The 17,663-nt window shown below is 41.9% G+C and overlaps 1 protein-coding gene across 4 annotated transcripts in view; it reads left to right on the forward strand.

Annotated features, from left to right (window-relative positions):
* The window catches only part of LOC141259599 (uncharacterized), a 248,968-nt gene that overhangs the window by 98,216 nt on the left and 133,089 nt on the right, over positions 1-17,663 (forward strand). For all 4 annotated transcript variants that reach the window (XM_073675832.1, XM_073675830.1, XM_073675833.1 and 1 more), the window contains 6 exons: positions 1,170-1,291; positions 3,352-3,580; positions 3,687-3,886; positions 4,817-4,972; positions 10,151-10,244; positions 15,078-15,212. In XM_073675832.1, coding sequence (XP_073531933.1) covers positions 1,170-1,291; positions 3,352-3,580; positions 3,687-3,886; positions 4,817-4,972; positions 10,151-10,244; positions 15,078-15,212 — 936 coding nt within the window. The remainder of the gene's footprint in view (positions 1-1,169; positions 1,292-3,351; positions 3,581-3,686; positions 3,887-4,816; positions 4,973-10,150; positions 10,245-15,077; positions 15,213-17,663) is intronic.

The raw sequence follows: 17,663 nt of genomic DNA on the forward strand, positions 1-17,663 counted from the left end.
CAAGGCCTACAGCACGTGTGAAAGCCTAGAGAGGACCTTGAGTGGGCCGAAGACGAGAGGAGAAGAAAGAAGTAGCAAGGGGGGCAGAGGAGCATACCAGGCTCACCCCGATATATATACCGGACACCGGGTCTGCGCCTACAGGGACTCCCTATACCCAGTAGGAACCACCGGAACCCCTGGAGGACTACAGGTCCCAGGTTCACCAAACGCTGATTACAGTACCAGGGCTAGGAGTCACGGAGGTCCCAGCGTCCAGGGAGAGTGATCTCCAAAGAGAAGACCCTACCACCAGGTCAGCAGGTGCCAAGAGAGACAGTAACCAAGCTAGGCCTAGTTTCAGGCAGGCCAGAAGCTTAGGGAGTAAAGCAACAGATCAGGAGACCCTATACCCGCTCACTGGGGAGAGTCCAAAAGTGTGCCCTTCACCTGGAGTACCCTGGACCGTGCCTGCAGCATCACCAGTAAAGGTACTGAAGCTTACCCCCGTGTGAGTGTCCGTCTTTCCCCTGGGACCGTCCTGCCGTCTCTCACCTGCACCACCATCCATTACACCCCACGCTGCCCTGAGGCCCGCTCCACCTGTGGGGAGCCATTCCATCACAAGCTGCCCTACCATTTGCCTCAGATGACTGCTCCGCAGCGGCGGCACCCCTTAGCCGCATTCCACAGGTGGCGTCACGAACTTTCCCAAATCCCCTATATATAATCCCCTTTTCACTGACCGCCCTGGGTCACGGACGGGGCCAGCCACCATGATATCCCCCGGCAACCAGAGGCCCGGCTGCCGAGTACCCCACGGCCCAGGGGGCGCGTAAAATGCGTTGATTATTTTAGCACATTTCTAGCCTTTTTTTCCCTTGTTTTAAATCTCGGATAACCCCTTCAGTATTGGTCATGTAATAAACAGTCACTAGAGGCTCATCTTACCTCTTCTTTATAAAAATTTACCATTCTACCATTGGTGACAACCAGATCCAACTTTTCAACATTTAATAATAGACTGTTGGAGTTTTTACAGTTATTAACAGTTTATTACCAAAGTTATATCATTGTTGTAAGGATATATGTTGTTTTGATCCTGTAGATCATAAAGGGGTAAGCAAACTACAAAAAAAAATTAAATAGTAATATTCTTTTTTTTTTTTTAATTCATTTCATCTATGCAGCTAGAAAATCAAAGGGAATTTGTCCAGAAGGTTTGGCGTGAAAGCCGAAAAGGGGGCGCTTATGACTTTGGTCTTCCACATAATATTGTAACTAAGCCTCTTGTTTCGCTTAACACTAGCTGGTAAGTATGTTTCATAGTTTTCTAATAATCAGTTACAAATTAAGTAATAGGATCAATCGCTTTATGATTGTGGAGGCCAGGATCTTCTAGATCAGGAGTGCATTCTAATCACCTTCTACAAGCATTCTACTAGGACCTATAATCAAGTCTACTATATTTACTTATTTATTCTACTTGCTTTTATAGCGCCATCATATTCCACAGACATAATCATCACTGTCCCCAATGGGGCTTACAATCTAATTTCCCTATCATTATTTCTTTGGAGTGTGGGAGGCAAACGGAGTACCTGGAAGAGATCCACCCAAACGTACAAACTCCTTGTAGATGGTGTCCTTGGTGGGATTTGCAACTGCGAGTAGTTCATGGCACCCTTAGTCAGTGGTGCTCTAGTAGGGTTCTACCCTTTTATAGGAGTTATAAGGAACTAGTGAAATATAGGTGACGTTTATTTGCAATCCAATATGTAACATTTTGGTCAATAAGCACTTTTCAGATATACAGACTACATATAGGGTCGGCATGAATGATAGAGAAGCGCAAGTGATAAGGTGGCATGACCTCAGTGGTGAGGCACTTCAGGCTATGTGCCCACGATGCAGAAATGCTGCAGATTTTTTCCGCTTCTCCCTGGCAGGAAAAACGCATGCGGATTTTACATGCGTTTTTCCCACCAGGTAGAAGCGTTTGTCAAGCGTTTTTGCATGCATTTCTGCATGCGGGTTGTCAAGCGCTTTTCCAAGCGATTTTAGCATCACTTGGAAAAGTGCTTGACAACTTGGTCACACTATATAAATCCATGCAACCGGCATGGATTTATAGTAGTGTGACCAAGTTAGTTAAAAAAAAAAAGAATAAGAATGGTAAAAAATTAAAAAAAAAGATTATACTCACCTTCCGATGTCCTCCCGGTGTTTTCTCCGCTGCGTCCGGTGTCTTGGGCGGCTCGCGTTGGTGTGAAGGACCTGCGGTGACGTCATTGAGTCATTTGACAGGTCACATGACTCAATGACGTCATGGCAGGTCCTTCACAACATTGCGACCCATACAGCAGACCAGACGGTGGGGAGAAAACACCGGGAGGACATCGGAAGGTAAGTATAATCTTTATTTTATATTTTTAATTCTTTTTTTAACAGGTTCTATGGTACCTGGGTCTGAAGGAGAGTCTCCTCTTCTCCAGATCCGGGTACCATCCGCACATTGAACCGTGTGGTATCCGCATGTGCAGATGCAGTGATGCGGATGTCACGCGGTCCAATGCAAGTCAATGGCGGCGATTACGCTGTGTGTCCGCAAAATTAATGGACATGCTGCGTATTTTTCCGCAATGATAATCCGCAGCGGAAATTTCAGCAGCATGTGCACAGCACATGCGGATTATCATTAGGGACCATGTGGCACGTATTACAAAGCGTTTTTTAAGTGTTTTCGCTGCGGAAATTCCGCGGCAAAAACGCTTGAAAAACGCATAGTGGGCACGCAGCCTAAAGGGAATCTGTCAGCAGGTTTTTGCTATGTAATCTGAAGACGGCAGGAGATAGAGGCTGAGACACAGAATTCAGGGATGTGTCACTTGTCAAAGTGCGTGCTATTGTTTACTAACTGTGAAGGATTTATCATTAAGAGATTAACATTGACAGACTAGTCCAGCATCTAAGCATTTCACAGTCTATGGACATTGTATATACAAAGCCTGGTGTGGGCGGGGTTAGCTTTCTCAGCTCTGCTTCATTCTAAATTTAAAAGCTCTGATTGTGTTAGAACAGCTGCACCCAGTAATATAAGTGATACATCGTTGGATTCAGCTTCTCTTTGTCTGCATCAGACTGCTTTCAGATGAGGTAGTGAAAACCTGCTGACAGATTTCCCTTAAGCATGATCCTGAGTGTGATGAATAGCCAGAAGTAGAACTATGAGATATCACAACCAGTAAGGGGAGATTCCTAAAAGCTGTGTGACAACAGACAGTGGGATTTGCACCCTGGACCTCAGCATTGCGAAATAACAGTGCTAAACAATCTCTAATGTTTCTTCATTCATTGTCCATTTATCCACAGCCCTGCATTAAAGAATGTTTACCTCTTTGAGTTCCATCCATCTCTGGGACTAGCATTCCTGATTTCTCGTACGCTGGACCACATTTGTAAAGAGTTTCAGCATCTCTGCAATTCAAAGACACCGAAACAGTCTTACATTGTAGAGAAAAAGGTTCTTCAGCTTGCACTTACAGAATGGTTGGCTCCAAAAGATCTTCTGCAATCCTTTACAGCAAATGTGAACAAAGATGTAAGATAAATAATACATTCTTCGGATGCATCATCCTTTCATTGAACTACTGTGGTCTTCAATGTCTGAGGTTGATTTTCCACATCACTATTTTATTCTGCTATAGCTATTTGAAGAGGTGTTAATAGAAGATCCAGTCATGGTCAGAGATATCTGCATGTCAGCATTGAGCTCAGCTGATGAAGATAAAAAGCATGGCAGAGGAAAGCAAATCCATATCCAGGACACATTCAGCAAGATGCTCCAGCTCATCACTCTGCGTTACAGAATAATTGAGGCGTCATTAGAAACGGCATTTCTTTCCAGGTCAGACAAACTTAGCCAGACACCTCAAGGAGACCTTCACTTATTACAGCCATTATGGGGAGATTTATTCATGCAATTATGTACAAGGTCACAAAGCTTTCATAGTGAATATCATATTTTTTCTAAGGAGTTGTATTAAAAGTAAAGGTTAACAGCGATCCCCATGCCAGAGAGTCATAGTGATGTAATACAACCATCTTGGATAAGCTTCATTGGTTCTAGTTTTCTACTACTTTTTTTTTTTATACTTCCTTCTGGCCCCCCATTATTTTCATTTACTCTAATAATAGTCATCTGATCTGTGCAATTTCTCTTACCAGCTTTCCCAGATGGTGTATGTGTTTTTATAGGATGTACTCTGCTCTGCAAAATATAACTTGTAGCAAATTTTTTTAGTCACTCTGGGAAAAGTATGCCAACCGGGAAGTCTAGAGCCTGGATAGATCCTCCAGCGCCAAGCATCCTCGTTGCTCTTTTTCACAGTGTCCATCATGACATGGGTGGTGCATGTGTAGTAGAATGCTGAAGCCAGTGCCCTTAGCAGGACATCTTAGTGCGCAGAAGCGTGGAACGCAGTGATCTAAGCAGATGCTAGATTTTCTGTCTGGCTCCTGACTTTAGACACATCACCCATAGAGCTAAGGATGGAAACAACTTCAGGAGACAGAGGTTTGTGAAGTGCTCTGGGAGTGACAAAGCACTCAATGCATCATTTGCATATTCTGAAAATCTTGGATTTGTTCAGATTCAGGCAACGGATAGCGGACATAAAGGTACGAATGCATTTATTTTTATCTGACCTAAATGCCCATATACACAGTAAAGAGGGGGTGATCTTACTGATAGATTTCCTTCAAGTATGATGAACAACACAATTAAGTGATTTTTTTTTAGCATATTCACTGACAAAGGTCCTTGATTGTATTTTAGGACTTATACACAATTTGCTGAAGAGATGGGATTTAACCAGTTCCACCTTTACTTGCGGCCAGTGCAGTTTGAATTTGCATCACCCAAGGGTCATGGAGAGCAGAAGACTCCTATGTTCATCACGTCACTCATTGAGGATGACAGCTGTGTGGACAGGTAGGAAAAAACTATCATAGGTTACTATTTCAGATTTAGAAAAGAAATGTTATTCTTCCTGTATCAAGTACTTTTGTTTTTTTATTAAGATCTTTACTTGCAGTGATTCACTAAAAAACGTCCTTGTTTACTTCCAGAGGATAAAAATCTGTTTTGGTTCTGTAATGTGTGTTAATTGGGTTGCAGAACTGTCATGGATTTTCACCGCAGTTTTAACTCTTAGTAACACTGAGTATAATCTGTTACAAAATCCACACTCAAATAAAAAATACACCTCTTCCAAATCTGAACATGGATTAATTGCATAATTTTAACTCAGGAAATCATAATCTAGTTACTCCTTAAAGTGGATTGTTATTGCATGCCAGCGCCATCCACATAATGAAAAGCTACTAGGCAGCAAATAGTGTGCTGCTCTAAGCACTATATATTGCTTGTAACTAGGGGTTTACCTATATTGGGTGTAGAGCAGGGGTCTCAAACTCGGCTAAGTATATGGGCTGCACATAGAAAAAATGTGATTTGAAGGGTCGCATTCTTTGCAGGATGATATGAAATTTTTAATGATACCATATTGTTTTTTCTATACACCTTTTGGATCATTTTTTGAACATTTTTGGCATTTTTATTTTATTCTTTTAAATGGCATTCATTTTATGGGCTGTGGTACAGTTTTATCGTTTTTATAAGTTTACTGTTTTACAATTTTTATTTCCTTTTTGTGTCCCCTAATTGGTCACATACAGTCATTTTTTTTCTTACAATTAGCACCATATAGTAATTCTGACCAACTTTTTGTAGTAGTTTCCCCATTGTGTAGTAATGTGCCCATCGTGGTCTCCATCTTGTAATAATGTGCCTATCCTGGTCCCCATCTTGTAGTAATGTGCCCATACTGGTCCCCATCTTGTAATAATGTGCCCATCCTGGTCCTGTCACGGGTGTGTCAGAGGTGACAGACAGTCGCCCTGTAGTGGTTTGCAGGAGATCTCCACGTTTGGCAATGCAGACAGCTGCCTAGATAGGAGGCTGTGTTTAGGACCCAGCGACTACCTCCCTTTAGTCTGGGTGTATATATACCTGGTGTGTCTAGGTGGGCGTCGCCGGTTATACTCATTTCTACTTGGAACTTGGCTGAAGCAGCATCTCGTCCTCTCTGGAGTCTTGAGGCCGTGTGCCCTGTTGGAGTTCTTAAGCTAAGTTGTTATTCCCCTGTGTTGTCTTCCCCTTTTGTCTTTAGAGTGCTAGCGGAGGTTGACTAGTGCTCATCTCCTTCCACCCCCAGTTATAGCGTTACGCCAGGGATAGTGGGGCGAGGCACATGATCGGCGACAGCTGCGGAGGCTGTATTAGGGACGTTAGGGGGAGACAGGGTGACGCTAGTCCAGATTAGGAGGTCACCTCTTCCCCATTTCCCTAGTGTCTGGGCTCTCTTCCCCCTTTCCCTAGTGTCTGGGCTCCCTTTCCCTTTCCCCTCTGTGTTACCCTCACACTTGACGTGACAGGTCCCCATCTTGTAGTAATGTGTCCATCCTGGTCCCCATCTTGTAGTAATGGCCCATCCCGGTCCCCATCTTGTAGTAATATGCGCATCCTGGTCCTCATCCTGTAGTAATGTGCCCACTCTGGTGCCCATCCTGTAGTAATGTGCCCATCCCGGTCCCCATCTTGTAGTAATGTGCCCACCCTGGTCCCAATTTTGTAGTAATGTGCCCACCCTGGTCCCAATTTTGTAGTAATATGCCCTTCCTGGTCCCCATCCTGTAATAATGTGCCCATCCTGGTCCCCATCCTGTAGTAATGTGCCCATCCCGGTCCCCATCTTGTAGTAATGTGCCCATCCTGGTCTCCATCTTGTAGTAATGTGCCCATCCCAGTCCCTATTTTGTAGTAATGTGCCCATGCTGATCCCAATTTTGTAGTAATGTGCCCTTCCTGGTCCTCATCTTTTAGTAATATGCCCATCTTGGTCCCCATCTGGTAATAATGTGCCCATCCTCGTCTCCTTCTTGTAGTAATGTGCCCATCCTTGTCCCCATCTTGTAGTAATGTGCCCATCCCGGTCCCCATCTTGTAGTAATGTGCCCATCCGCTCCTTCGGCTGTATGCAATTTTGCAGTGATGTGTTAAATGGGTTTTCCATCAGAGACATTTATAGCATATCAAAAGTATTTGCATTAATACCAGATAGATGAGTATTCAACTATTGGGACTGTAACGCAGCAGTGTTTTCACCAGAGAATTAGCAAGGCAGTGACCCAAGTAAGTTCAACATAAAGGGCTTTATTTGCCAACTTACAAAATAAACTCAAAGCTTAATCATCCGGTACGCAGCCGGAATGTCCGTACCAGGCCTGTGGAGTCGGTAAGCCAAACCTCTGACTCCTCAGTTTCCCTGACTCCCCCGACTCTATGACTCCGATTCCACAGCACTGCCTCACTACTGAGCATGTACATAAAGTGCTGCACAGATTTATCTCAACTAAAAGCATAGATCCTTAGATCAGGAACAGAACACTAATTTATAGGACATTTCATAACTTTCCTAAATTCTTATGAAAAAATTTACAGCACGTACTGGCTCTGGTTTGTGTCCAACCTTACACAGCCATCCACACACCCAGATCCTCCAACTTTGCTGCACATGAAACCAACACTGAAACACCCAACCCTTACCTGCAGGTTTAAATGTGAATCGTGGCCATGGGCCGCTTGCAAGACCCGAACTGGAGGGACAGATTAATCCCACTACCTTCTTACAGATCTTTCCAAAAATAAAAGCCCATTTCAGGTTTACCTAAATCTGACTTTGTCAAATAACTTGACCCAGACCACACTTACTTTCATTTTGTGTTGTGACTACAGCTGTGGCTGTGATTATAATACTCTCCAGCGGGTTCAATATGTTTCCAGACACATCCTGGGGGGACACATAATGACTCTCGTATATGACTCCCCTCACTGCCTCACAGGACACACATCAAGTTTGAGATTGGGGCCCTTCGATGTCTGTCAGGATTGGAGATATGGCCGTGCATGGGCAGTTCTTTTCTTTTAATTTTCTTAGGACCACTGAAAATTTCAGATAGCGCCATGTTCTCAAGATCAGTGTTGATACCAGTGGTGCGACCTGCATATGTCCAAATTTTATTTTATATCTTGTCGATGATAACCTTTTAACCTAGGTGAATAGCTCAAATTTATATAAATTGGAAATTATTAAATCGTATCTGCTGTATGCAGCGGTTTATTTCTCTCATAATCTGGAGGTATTTCAATCATTCCAGCTGTAGGGAATGGTAAAAACTTGTGCAGCAAATGCAGTTATATGAAAAAGTTTGGGCACCCCTATTAATCTTAAGCTTAATGTTTTATAAAAATTGTTGTTTTTGCAACAGCTATTTCAGTTTGATATATGTAATAACTGTTGGACACAGTAATGTTTCTGCCTTCAAATGAGGTTTATTGTACTAACAGAAAATGTGCAATCTGTATTCAAACAAAATTTGACAGGTGCATAAGTATGGGCACCTCACCAGAAAAGTGACATTAATATTTAGTAGATCCTCCTTTTGCAAAAATAACAGCCTCTAGTCGCTTCCTGTAGCTTTTAATGAGTTCCTGGATCCTGGATGAAGGTATTTTTGACCATTCCTCTTTACAAAACAATTCCAGTTCAGTTAAGTTTGATGGTTGCCGAGCATGGACAGCCCTCTTCAAATGATCCCACAGATGTTCAATGATATTCAGGTCTGGGGACTGAGATGGCCATTCCAGAACATTGTAATTGTTCCTCTGCATGAATGCCTGAGTAGATTTGGAGCGGTGTTTCGGATCATTGTCTTGCTGAGAGATCCATCCCCTGCGTAACTTCAACTTTATCACTGATTCTTGAACATTATTGTCAAGAATCTGCTGATACTGAGTGGAATCCATGCGTCCCTCAACTTTAACAAGATTCCCGGTGCCGGCATTGGCCACACAGCCCCAAAGCATGATGGAACCTCCACCAAATTTTACTGTGAGTAGCAAGTGTTTTTCTTGGAATGCTGTGTTTTTTTGCCGCCATGCATAACGCCTTTTTGTATGACCAAACAACTCAATCTTGGTTTCATCAGTCCACAGGACCTTCTTCCAAAAAGAAATTGGCTTCTCCAAATGTGCTTTTGCATACCTCAGCCGACTCTGTTTGTGGCGTGCTTGCAGAAACGGCTTCTTTCGCATCACTCTCCCATACAGCTTCTCCTTGTGCAAAGTGCGTTGTATAGTTGACCAATGCACAGTGACACCATCTGCAGCAAGTTGATGCTGCAGCTCTCTGGAGGTGGTCTGAGGATTGTCCTTGACTGATCTCACCATTCTTCTTCTCTGTCTTTCTGATGTTTTTCTTGGCCTGCCACTTCTGGCCTTAACAAGAACTGTCCCTGTGTTCTTCCATTTCCTTACTATGTTCCTCACAGTGGAAACTGACAGGTTAAATCTCTGAGACAGCTTTTTGTATCCTTCCCCTGAACAACTATGTTGAATAATCTTTGTTTTCAGATCATTTGACAGTTGTTTTGAAGAGCCCATGATGCCACTCTTCAGAGGAGATTCAAACAGGAGAACAACTTGCAAGTGGCCACTTTAAGTAGCTTTTCTCATGATTGCATACACCTGGCTATGAAGTTCAAAGCTCACTGAGGTTACAAAACCAAAAAAAGTGCTTTAGTAAGTCAGTAAAAAGTAGGTAGGAGTATTTAAAACAAGAAAATGATAAGGGTGCCCACCTGTCAAATTTTGTTTGAATGCAGATTGCACATTTTCTGTTAGTACAATAAATCTCATTTCAAGGCAGAAACATTACTGTGTCCAACAGTTATTACATATATCAAACTGAAATAGCTGTTGCAAAAACACCAATTTTAAGAAAACATTAAGCTTAAGATTAATAGGGGTGCCCAAACTTTTTCATATAACTGTATATTAAAGTAAAAATTGTAAAACCAGTAATGTATGCACGTTACGCCTCATTTTCCCTCTGTCACACAATTCTGCAGATAGGAATGTTTGAAGGAAATGCTAAAACTTTTGAAGGCACCAGCTTGGTAGCATAGACTATATATACTTGAAGATGCCAGTATCTGATTGATAATAAATTGAAAATTTGTATTGTTCTTATTCTTTTTTTCTGTTAAGATATTTGCCATCATCACAATTCCTAGCCATTCATGAAGTTGATGACAATCAGATTGGGAAGTTCAGTTTCTTAACAAGAGAAGGTATAATGCAGGTAAGTCGCCTACACGATAGTTTTTTGTGATTACAGTAGAAAGGATGTCATGCATGGCAAACCATTCTTCAGAACCTCCAGTGATTGTAGTGATTAAGTATGCGGTGAGGGAGGTGGTGGGAGACCCTAGGCGGGTGCTCTGAGTTTGTTCACTTTTAACAATCACTTTATAGAGTCTCCACTGTAAAATCAAAAGCGGAAATTGAGGAATACTTGGCATGGGTGCATGTCCCTTCCCTGCATCAGGAAATGAGAGACTTGTTAATTCAACCACTCACTAAACCAGAAATAGAATCAGTTACATCGGATTTACCAAACAATAAGTCTACTGGCTCTGACGGGTTTCCAAGGAAGTTTTTTAAACAATGCATGTAATGTTTGTCTCCGGTTCTAAAGTCCCTCTTTGAAGACTCTCTTGAGAGGGGCTTGCTACCAGTATCAATGCGGTAGACAATAATCATTACCAATCCTCAAACTTGGGAAGGACCCTACCCTTTATGCTTCGTATAGAGTAGACTTATCTCATTATTACAATCTGATCTAAAAATTCTAACTAAAATTTCAACTAATTGACCACGGTCTTGTATACTTCAGATTATTCATGGGGACCAAACTGGGTTAATGTGGCAAATTAGTGACAAGTGCTGGTCTCCCTGAATGCCAATAAGGGTGTTGATTTCATTGAAAGGGATGTGCTTTGGGCAACAATGTGTACATAGGGTATAATGCATATTTTCAGACTATTTTACTCTGTATTGGGGCACCCAGGGATGCCTAGTATTCCCAATCTTATATGCTATTGCAGTGGAGCCTTTGGCAGCCATTAACCTCTCTACCTCAGCGATCACAGGCTTGATTCGAGGCCCCCTACACAATAAAATTAGTCTATATACAGATGATATCCTCCTGTTCTTACAAGATGCCCACATGTTCCTTTCGACAGCATTGAACAAAGTAGATGAGTTTGATCTCTCCTCTGGCCTAAAGGTTAACTAGAATAAATCCTGTGTCCTTCCCGTTGTGTTGACCGCCTCCTCTAAACAGATATCTCTACTTTCATTAAAGTGGGTAACCCAAATTCCTTATCTGAGGATACAGGTCTCTAGGAACATAGGAGACTTTTACAACCTGAATATCCTTCCTCTCCTATCATTTATTCAGACTAAGATAAAGGGATGGGAGACTTTTCCCTTATCGTCTATTGGCTAGGTTAGCCTCATTAAACTAATTGTCATGCTGAAGATGTTGTACATCCTACCACAAATGTCACTATATATAAACATTAACGCATTTGATAGACTCAACTCTTTATTCACCTCTGGTGTCGGATACTGCAGTACCCCAGAATGCAGGAAGGGGCTGCACTGCCAGATACTAAACTATACTACTGGGCGGCCCAGCTTTCTCATTGTGTGTGGAGGAGGGAAATAAATTCAGATCTCTTGTGGAGATCATCCAACCCTTCAATGCAAAGATCTCACATCCTCTACATGTGCTACTTTACATCTCTATGAGGTCCTCAGGAGTCTCTGCTTGATACCCGATCTTCAGGCAGGCACTTATTATCTGGTCTGCGGCACATTGGTTGTTTTCATTAACCTCACTATAACAGCCACACCCCAATTTGGCAAAATAAAACCCTCGATGAACAGTCAAATCTAGAATGGTGTCCCCATGTGGAAAGGGCGGAATTGATCTACCTCGGTCAGATCTTTGTGGAAGGGAGCCCTTAAAGGGGTGATCCGAAGGCAAAGTAATTTTTCTCCTAACTCCCTATCTATTTGATGGCATAATCTAAGCTATTTTCTAATATGCTTGCTTTAAAAATTCGCTACTGTTTCCTAACTACACTATCTAACAGCTATTGGATTTTTTTCTCCCTGCTTCCTGTGTGATGATGATTCGTTTGCGTATGCTAGTGCATGCTGGGATACACAAAGTATCATCAGGGGGCAGAGGCTGCGGTCACTGCCGCAGCCACTGCCCCTCCCTGAAACGAAGCATCATCAGTGATGCTCGTTTCAGGGGCTAGTCCCTGCGGTGTGTCCCCTCCAGCGTGCGCGGTCTCTCCTGTGCAATGTTGTCGGGTTAGATGAATAGTAATAAGCCGGCAGCAAAACAGTGTCAGAATACCCAGCAGTGCTGGAAATCAACAGCGCCAACGCATGTGACGTCACTGGTCTCTGCCGGGAATTCTGCCACCGCTCTGCTGCCGGCTTATTATTATTCATCTAAGTTGACAACAGAGCAGATGCTGTGCTCATTGCACTGGGGAGACTGCGCATGGAGGGGGGGGAGACACCGCACAGGGGAGACACCACAGGGTCAAGCCCCTGAAATGAGCGTCACTGATGATGCTTTGTTTCAGGGAGGGGGCAGTACCCACAGTCTCTGTCCCCTGATGACCCTTTGTTTGAGTATCCCAGCATGCACTTGGATACTCAAACAAATCGTGATCACACAGGAAGCAGGGAAAAAATATAATAGCTGTTAGATAGTGTAGTTAGGGAACGGTAGAGATTTTTTAATGGAAGTATATTAGAAAATAGCTGAGATCATGCCATCAAATAGATAGGGATTAGGAGAAAAACAACTTTGCCTTCAGACCACCCTTTTAAGCCCTTCCACACATTAAAAGAGCTAAACCTTCCAAACAGTTACCTTTTCCACTACCTACAATTGCGACATGCCTGTCAGACCTTGTTACCGGGTCCACCCTCTATCATGTGAGACTTCCCCTTGTCCCAGGTGCTATTGGATTCACCTCGATCTAGGCTTATATCGCGCTTACTAGCCCTTTTGCTGGCAGGGAGCACAGAACCACTACATGATCTCACGAGAAAAAAGTGGGAGACAGATGATGAACCGATAAGCAATGATCCCTGGGAGCTCGCCTTGAAAAGCCCTAAACATGTTTCCCTAACTATACTGAGGTCTAAGGGGTAATGTTTCTCCTTGTGGAGAGTGACATACCAGCCCTGCCATGCCAATGTAAGAAGGCTTATTTGCCTTCTAATGCTCCTCTGGGAAATTTAATATGCAAATTGCCTCCTCCTCCCTAACTATACTGAAAGAGCCATACAATTACATACTTTTCACCATACGTATTATTACACTATATCCAGAATGCACAGGGTACAACCTGAATTCCTGGATGAGTGCTTCAAATGTCATAAGGGCCCGGGAACATTTTCTCACCTTCTATGCAATTGCCCGGAGATTAGGGGATACCAACCTACTGTCCTCCCCATTCCTGTAGAATGTAAGGCTGCAAGGGCAGGGTCTTCTTCCCTCTGTACCAATCTATCATTGTTAGTTTTGTTTACTATAAGTGATATCTGTATTTGGTATGTAACCCTTACTTATGTACAGCACCATGGAATCAATGGTGATATATAAATAAATAATAAAATAAATATTAATAATACTAGGCTCAAGCGGTTCAGTTCCTACACGACCGCATGGGGTTCCCCATCACAGATTACCCTAAGACTTGTTTGTTATTTATTGACTCTGAACAATAATAAAGAACTGTAAATAGACTGATCCCGAACGAGGTTCTATTCATAGCCCAAAAAAGTGTGGCCGAACATTGGATGTCATCAAGAGTGCCTACCATCTCACAATGGAAATCAGCAGTAAACCTCTCCCTTGTTTGTTTGTTTTTTTAATTATTTATATAAGTCAAAGCTTCACTGGAATATTCCAAAAAAATTTGGTCCGATGGAATGAGTCCCCCCTGATTGTTAAACTGGATCACCAGGGTAAAAGAGGAGTGAGGAGCTTTTCTGGGGCTGAACTTTCTTCTTTGTGCTTTTGAAAAACTTCAGGCCTGCCTTTATCAACCTCACTAGATAAACATAAGCAAGCAGCAATTTCTGTGTTTTTGTTTGTCCACCCATGTTTTTGAGGATTGACCACGAATTCTCAATGGAATTGAGATCTGGGGAGTATCCTGGCCATGGACCTAAAGTTGCCATGTATTGTTTAACGCAGTTTATGTGGTATTTGGTATGATTTTCCATTTGTGGGTGAAACCCTCAAAGATATGTTTTTAGATATTCTTTACAAGTACTCGAGTCTTTTCCACAATAACTGTTACCGCTATGTGCTAAATATGTTTACATTCATTCCTGGTAATGAACAAATTTTGATGTCTAATATATCATTTGCTATACTCGTAATGTATGCAATGCTTTATATCTTCTCAATAAACTTTATTTGGTTTAAAAAAAAATGAATGTCATGTTAGAAATTCATTACTGGAAACACTTGAGACAACACACACAAGTTGCCATTTTAGTCACTGGAGCTTTGGTTAGGATGTTGCATCAAATTAGTGGTGAATGTTGGTGAATCATACTCATGGAATCTACAATTGTGGTTTCCTGCCATCATCCTGCGATATGTCAGAAGAGCATTTATGGTTTACTATCCCACCTAAAATATAAATACACAATCCTAGTATCAGATATTTATATGGTAATCGGATAAATTGTAATTTTGAGTTTGACATATCTTCTTACTTACAAAACAATATGATCCCCATTACTAAAGGTTGCAGCTACTCCTGTGATGCTGGGGACAATTAAGTTTTGGCAAAAGCTAAAACATCGAACTGCTGTTGTAGATTACGGTAGTCTACATCCTTATAATAACCAGCAGGAGATGTTGCCAGTAGCCTCCTCCTGCTGAAGGTTGGTGATGTCTATAATTACAGGTGAAATGTCTTACTTAATACTGAGATATAATTGTATTTCCACTAACATACTGTACTGGGAATGGCTGGATTGTTCTGCTTTATTTCACTCTAGCTTTGTATTTCCTTTCAAGTTACTGAATAAATGTGGAGCAGAAAATATGCAGGTGGTGCTTGCCTGTCAAGTAAGCCAGAAGAATGCTCTACTAGCTGCCAACCAGCTGGCTTCATTTTGTTACTTGTCATCCTGGAGCTACGTGGATATGAAGGTTAGCAATACAAAGTGCTAGTACTGTGTACTATGCGTATACAACCATATGTGTGTGTGTGTATATATATATATATATATATATATATATATATATATATATATACAACCATGTGTGTGTGTGTGTGTATATATATATATATATATATATACAGTACAGACCAAAAGTTTGGACACACCTTCTCATTTAAAGATTTTTCTGTATTTTCATGACTTTGGAAATTATACATTCACACTGAAGGCATCAAAACTATGAATTAACCCATGTGGAATTATATACTTAACAAAAAAGTGTGAAACAACTGATAATATGTCTTATATTCTAGGTTCTTCAAAGTAGCCACCTTTTGCTTTGATGACTGCTTTGCACACTCTTGGCATTCTCTTGATGAGCTTCCAGAGGTAGTCACCGGAAATGGTTTTCACTTCACAGGTGTGCCCTGTCAGGTTTAATAAGTGGGATTTCTTGCCTTATCAATGGGGTTGGGACTATCAGTTGTGTTGTGCAGAAGTTTGGTGGGTACACAGCTGATAGTCCTACTGAATAGACTGTTAGAATTTGTATTATGGCAAGAAAAAAGCAGCTAAGTAAAGAAAAACGAGTGGCCATCATTACTGTAAGAAATGAAGGTCAGTCAGTCCGAAAAATTGGGCAAACTTTGAAAGTGTCCCCAAGTGCAGTTGCTAAAACCATCAAGCACTACAAAGAACTGGCTCACATGGTCTTCCAACAATCTTGAAGGAGTTCCCAGAGATGCTTAGCACTTGTTGGCCCTTTTGCCTTCACTCTGCAGTCCAGCTCACCCCAAACCATCTCGATTGGGTTCAGGTCGGGTGACTGTGGAGGCCAGGTCATCTGGCGTAGCACCCCATCACTCTCCTTCTTGGTCAAATAGCCCTTACACAGCCTGGAGGTGTGTTTGGAGTCATTGTCCTGTTGAAAAATAAATGATGGTCCAACTAAACGCAAACCGGATGGAATAGCATGTCGCTGCAAGATGCTGTGGTAGCCATGCTGGTTCAATATGCCTTCAATTTTGAATCAATCCCCAACAGTGTCACCAGCAAAGCATCCCCACACCATCACACCTCTTCCCCCATGCTTTACAGTGGGAACCAGGCATGTAGAGTCCATCCGTTTACCTTTTCTGCGTCGCACAAAGACACGGTGGTTGGAACCAAAGATCTCAAATTTGGACTCATCAGAACAAAGCACAGATTTCCACTGGTCTAATGTCCATTCCTTGTGTTCTTTTGCCCATACTAGTCTCTTCTGCTTGTTGCCTGTCCTTAGCAGTGGTTTCCTAGCAGCTATTTTACCATGAAGGCCTGCTGCACAAAGTCTCCTCTTAACAGTTGTTGAAGAGATGTGTCTGCTGCTAGAACTCTGTGTGGCATTGACCTGGTCTCTAATCTGAGCTGCTGTTAACCTGCGATTTCTGAGTCTGGTGACTCGGATAAACTTATCCTCAGAAACAGAGGTGACTCTTGGTCTTCCTTTCCTGGGGCGGTCCTCATGTGAGTCAGTTTCTTTGTAGCGCTTGATGGTTTTTGCAACTGCACTTGGGGACACTTATAAAGCTTTCCCAATTTTTCGCACTGACTGACCTTCATTTCTTAAAGTAATGATGGCCACTCGTTTTTCTTTACTTAGCTTCTTTTTCCATGCCATAATACAAATTCTAACAGTCTATTCAGTAGCTGTGTATCCACCTGACTTCTGCACAACACAACTGATGGTCCCAACCTCATTTATAAGGCAAGAAATCCCACTTATTAAACCTGACAGGGCACACCTGAGAAGTGAAAACCATTTCCGGTGACTACCACTTGAATCTCATCAAGAGAATGGCAAGAGTGTGCAAAGCAGTCATCAAAGCAAAAGGTGGCTACTTGGAAGAACCTAGAATATGAGACTTATTTTTTCAGCTGTTTCACACTTTTTTGTTAAGTATATAATTCCACATGTGTTAATTCATAGCTTTGATGCCATCAGTGTGAATGTACAATTTTCATAATCATGAAAATACATAAAAATCTTTAAATGAGAAGGTGTGTCCAAACTTTTGGTCTGTACTGTAGATACAGTGGGGGAAATAAGTATTTGATACACTGCCGATTTTGCAAGTTTTCGCACCTACAAAGAATGGAGATGTCTGTAATTTTTATTGTAGGTACACTTCAGCTGTGAAAGACAGAATCTAAACAAAAATCTAGAAAATCACATTGTATGATTTTTAAATAATTAATTTGCATTTTATTGCATGAAATAAGTATTTGATACAATAGAAAAACAGAACTTAATATTTGGTACAGAAACCTTTGTTTGCAATTACAGAGGTCAGAGGTTTGCAAATTTGGCAGTGTATCAAATACTTATTTTCCCCACTGTTTATACAGTTCCTAGAAAGAGTATTCATACTCCGTGAACTTTTCCACATTTTTTCATGTT

This window comes from Phyllobates terribilis, unplaced genomic scaffold, assembly GCF_046119375.1.
Source record: "Phyllobates terribilis strain yellow unplaced genomic scaffold, ASM4611937v1 Scaffold_3__8_contigs__length_932513732, whole genome shotgun sequence".
In the NCBI taxonomy this organism is placed as follows: Eukaryota; Metazoa; Chordata; class Amphibia; order Anura; family Dendrobatidae; genus Phyllobates; species Phyllobates terribilis.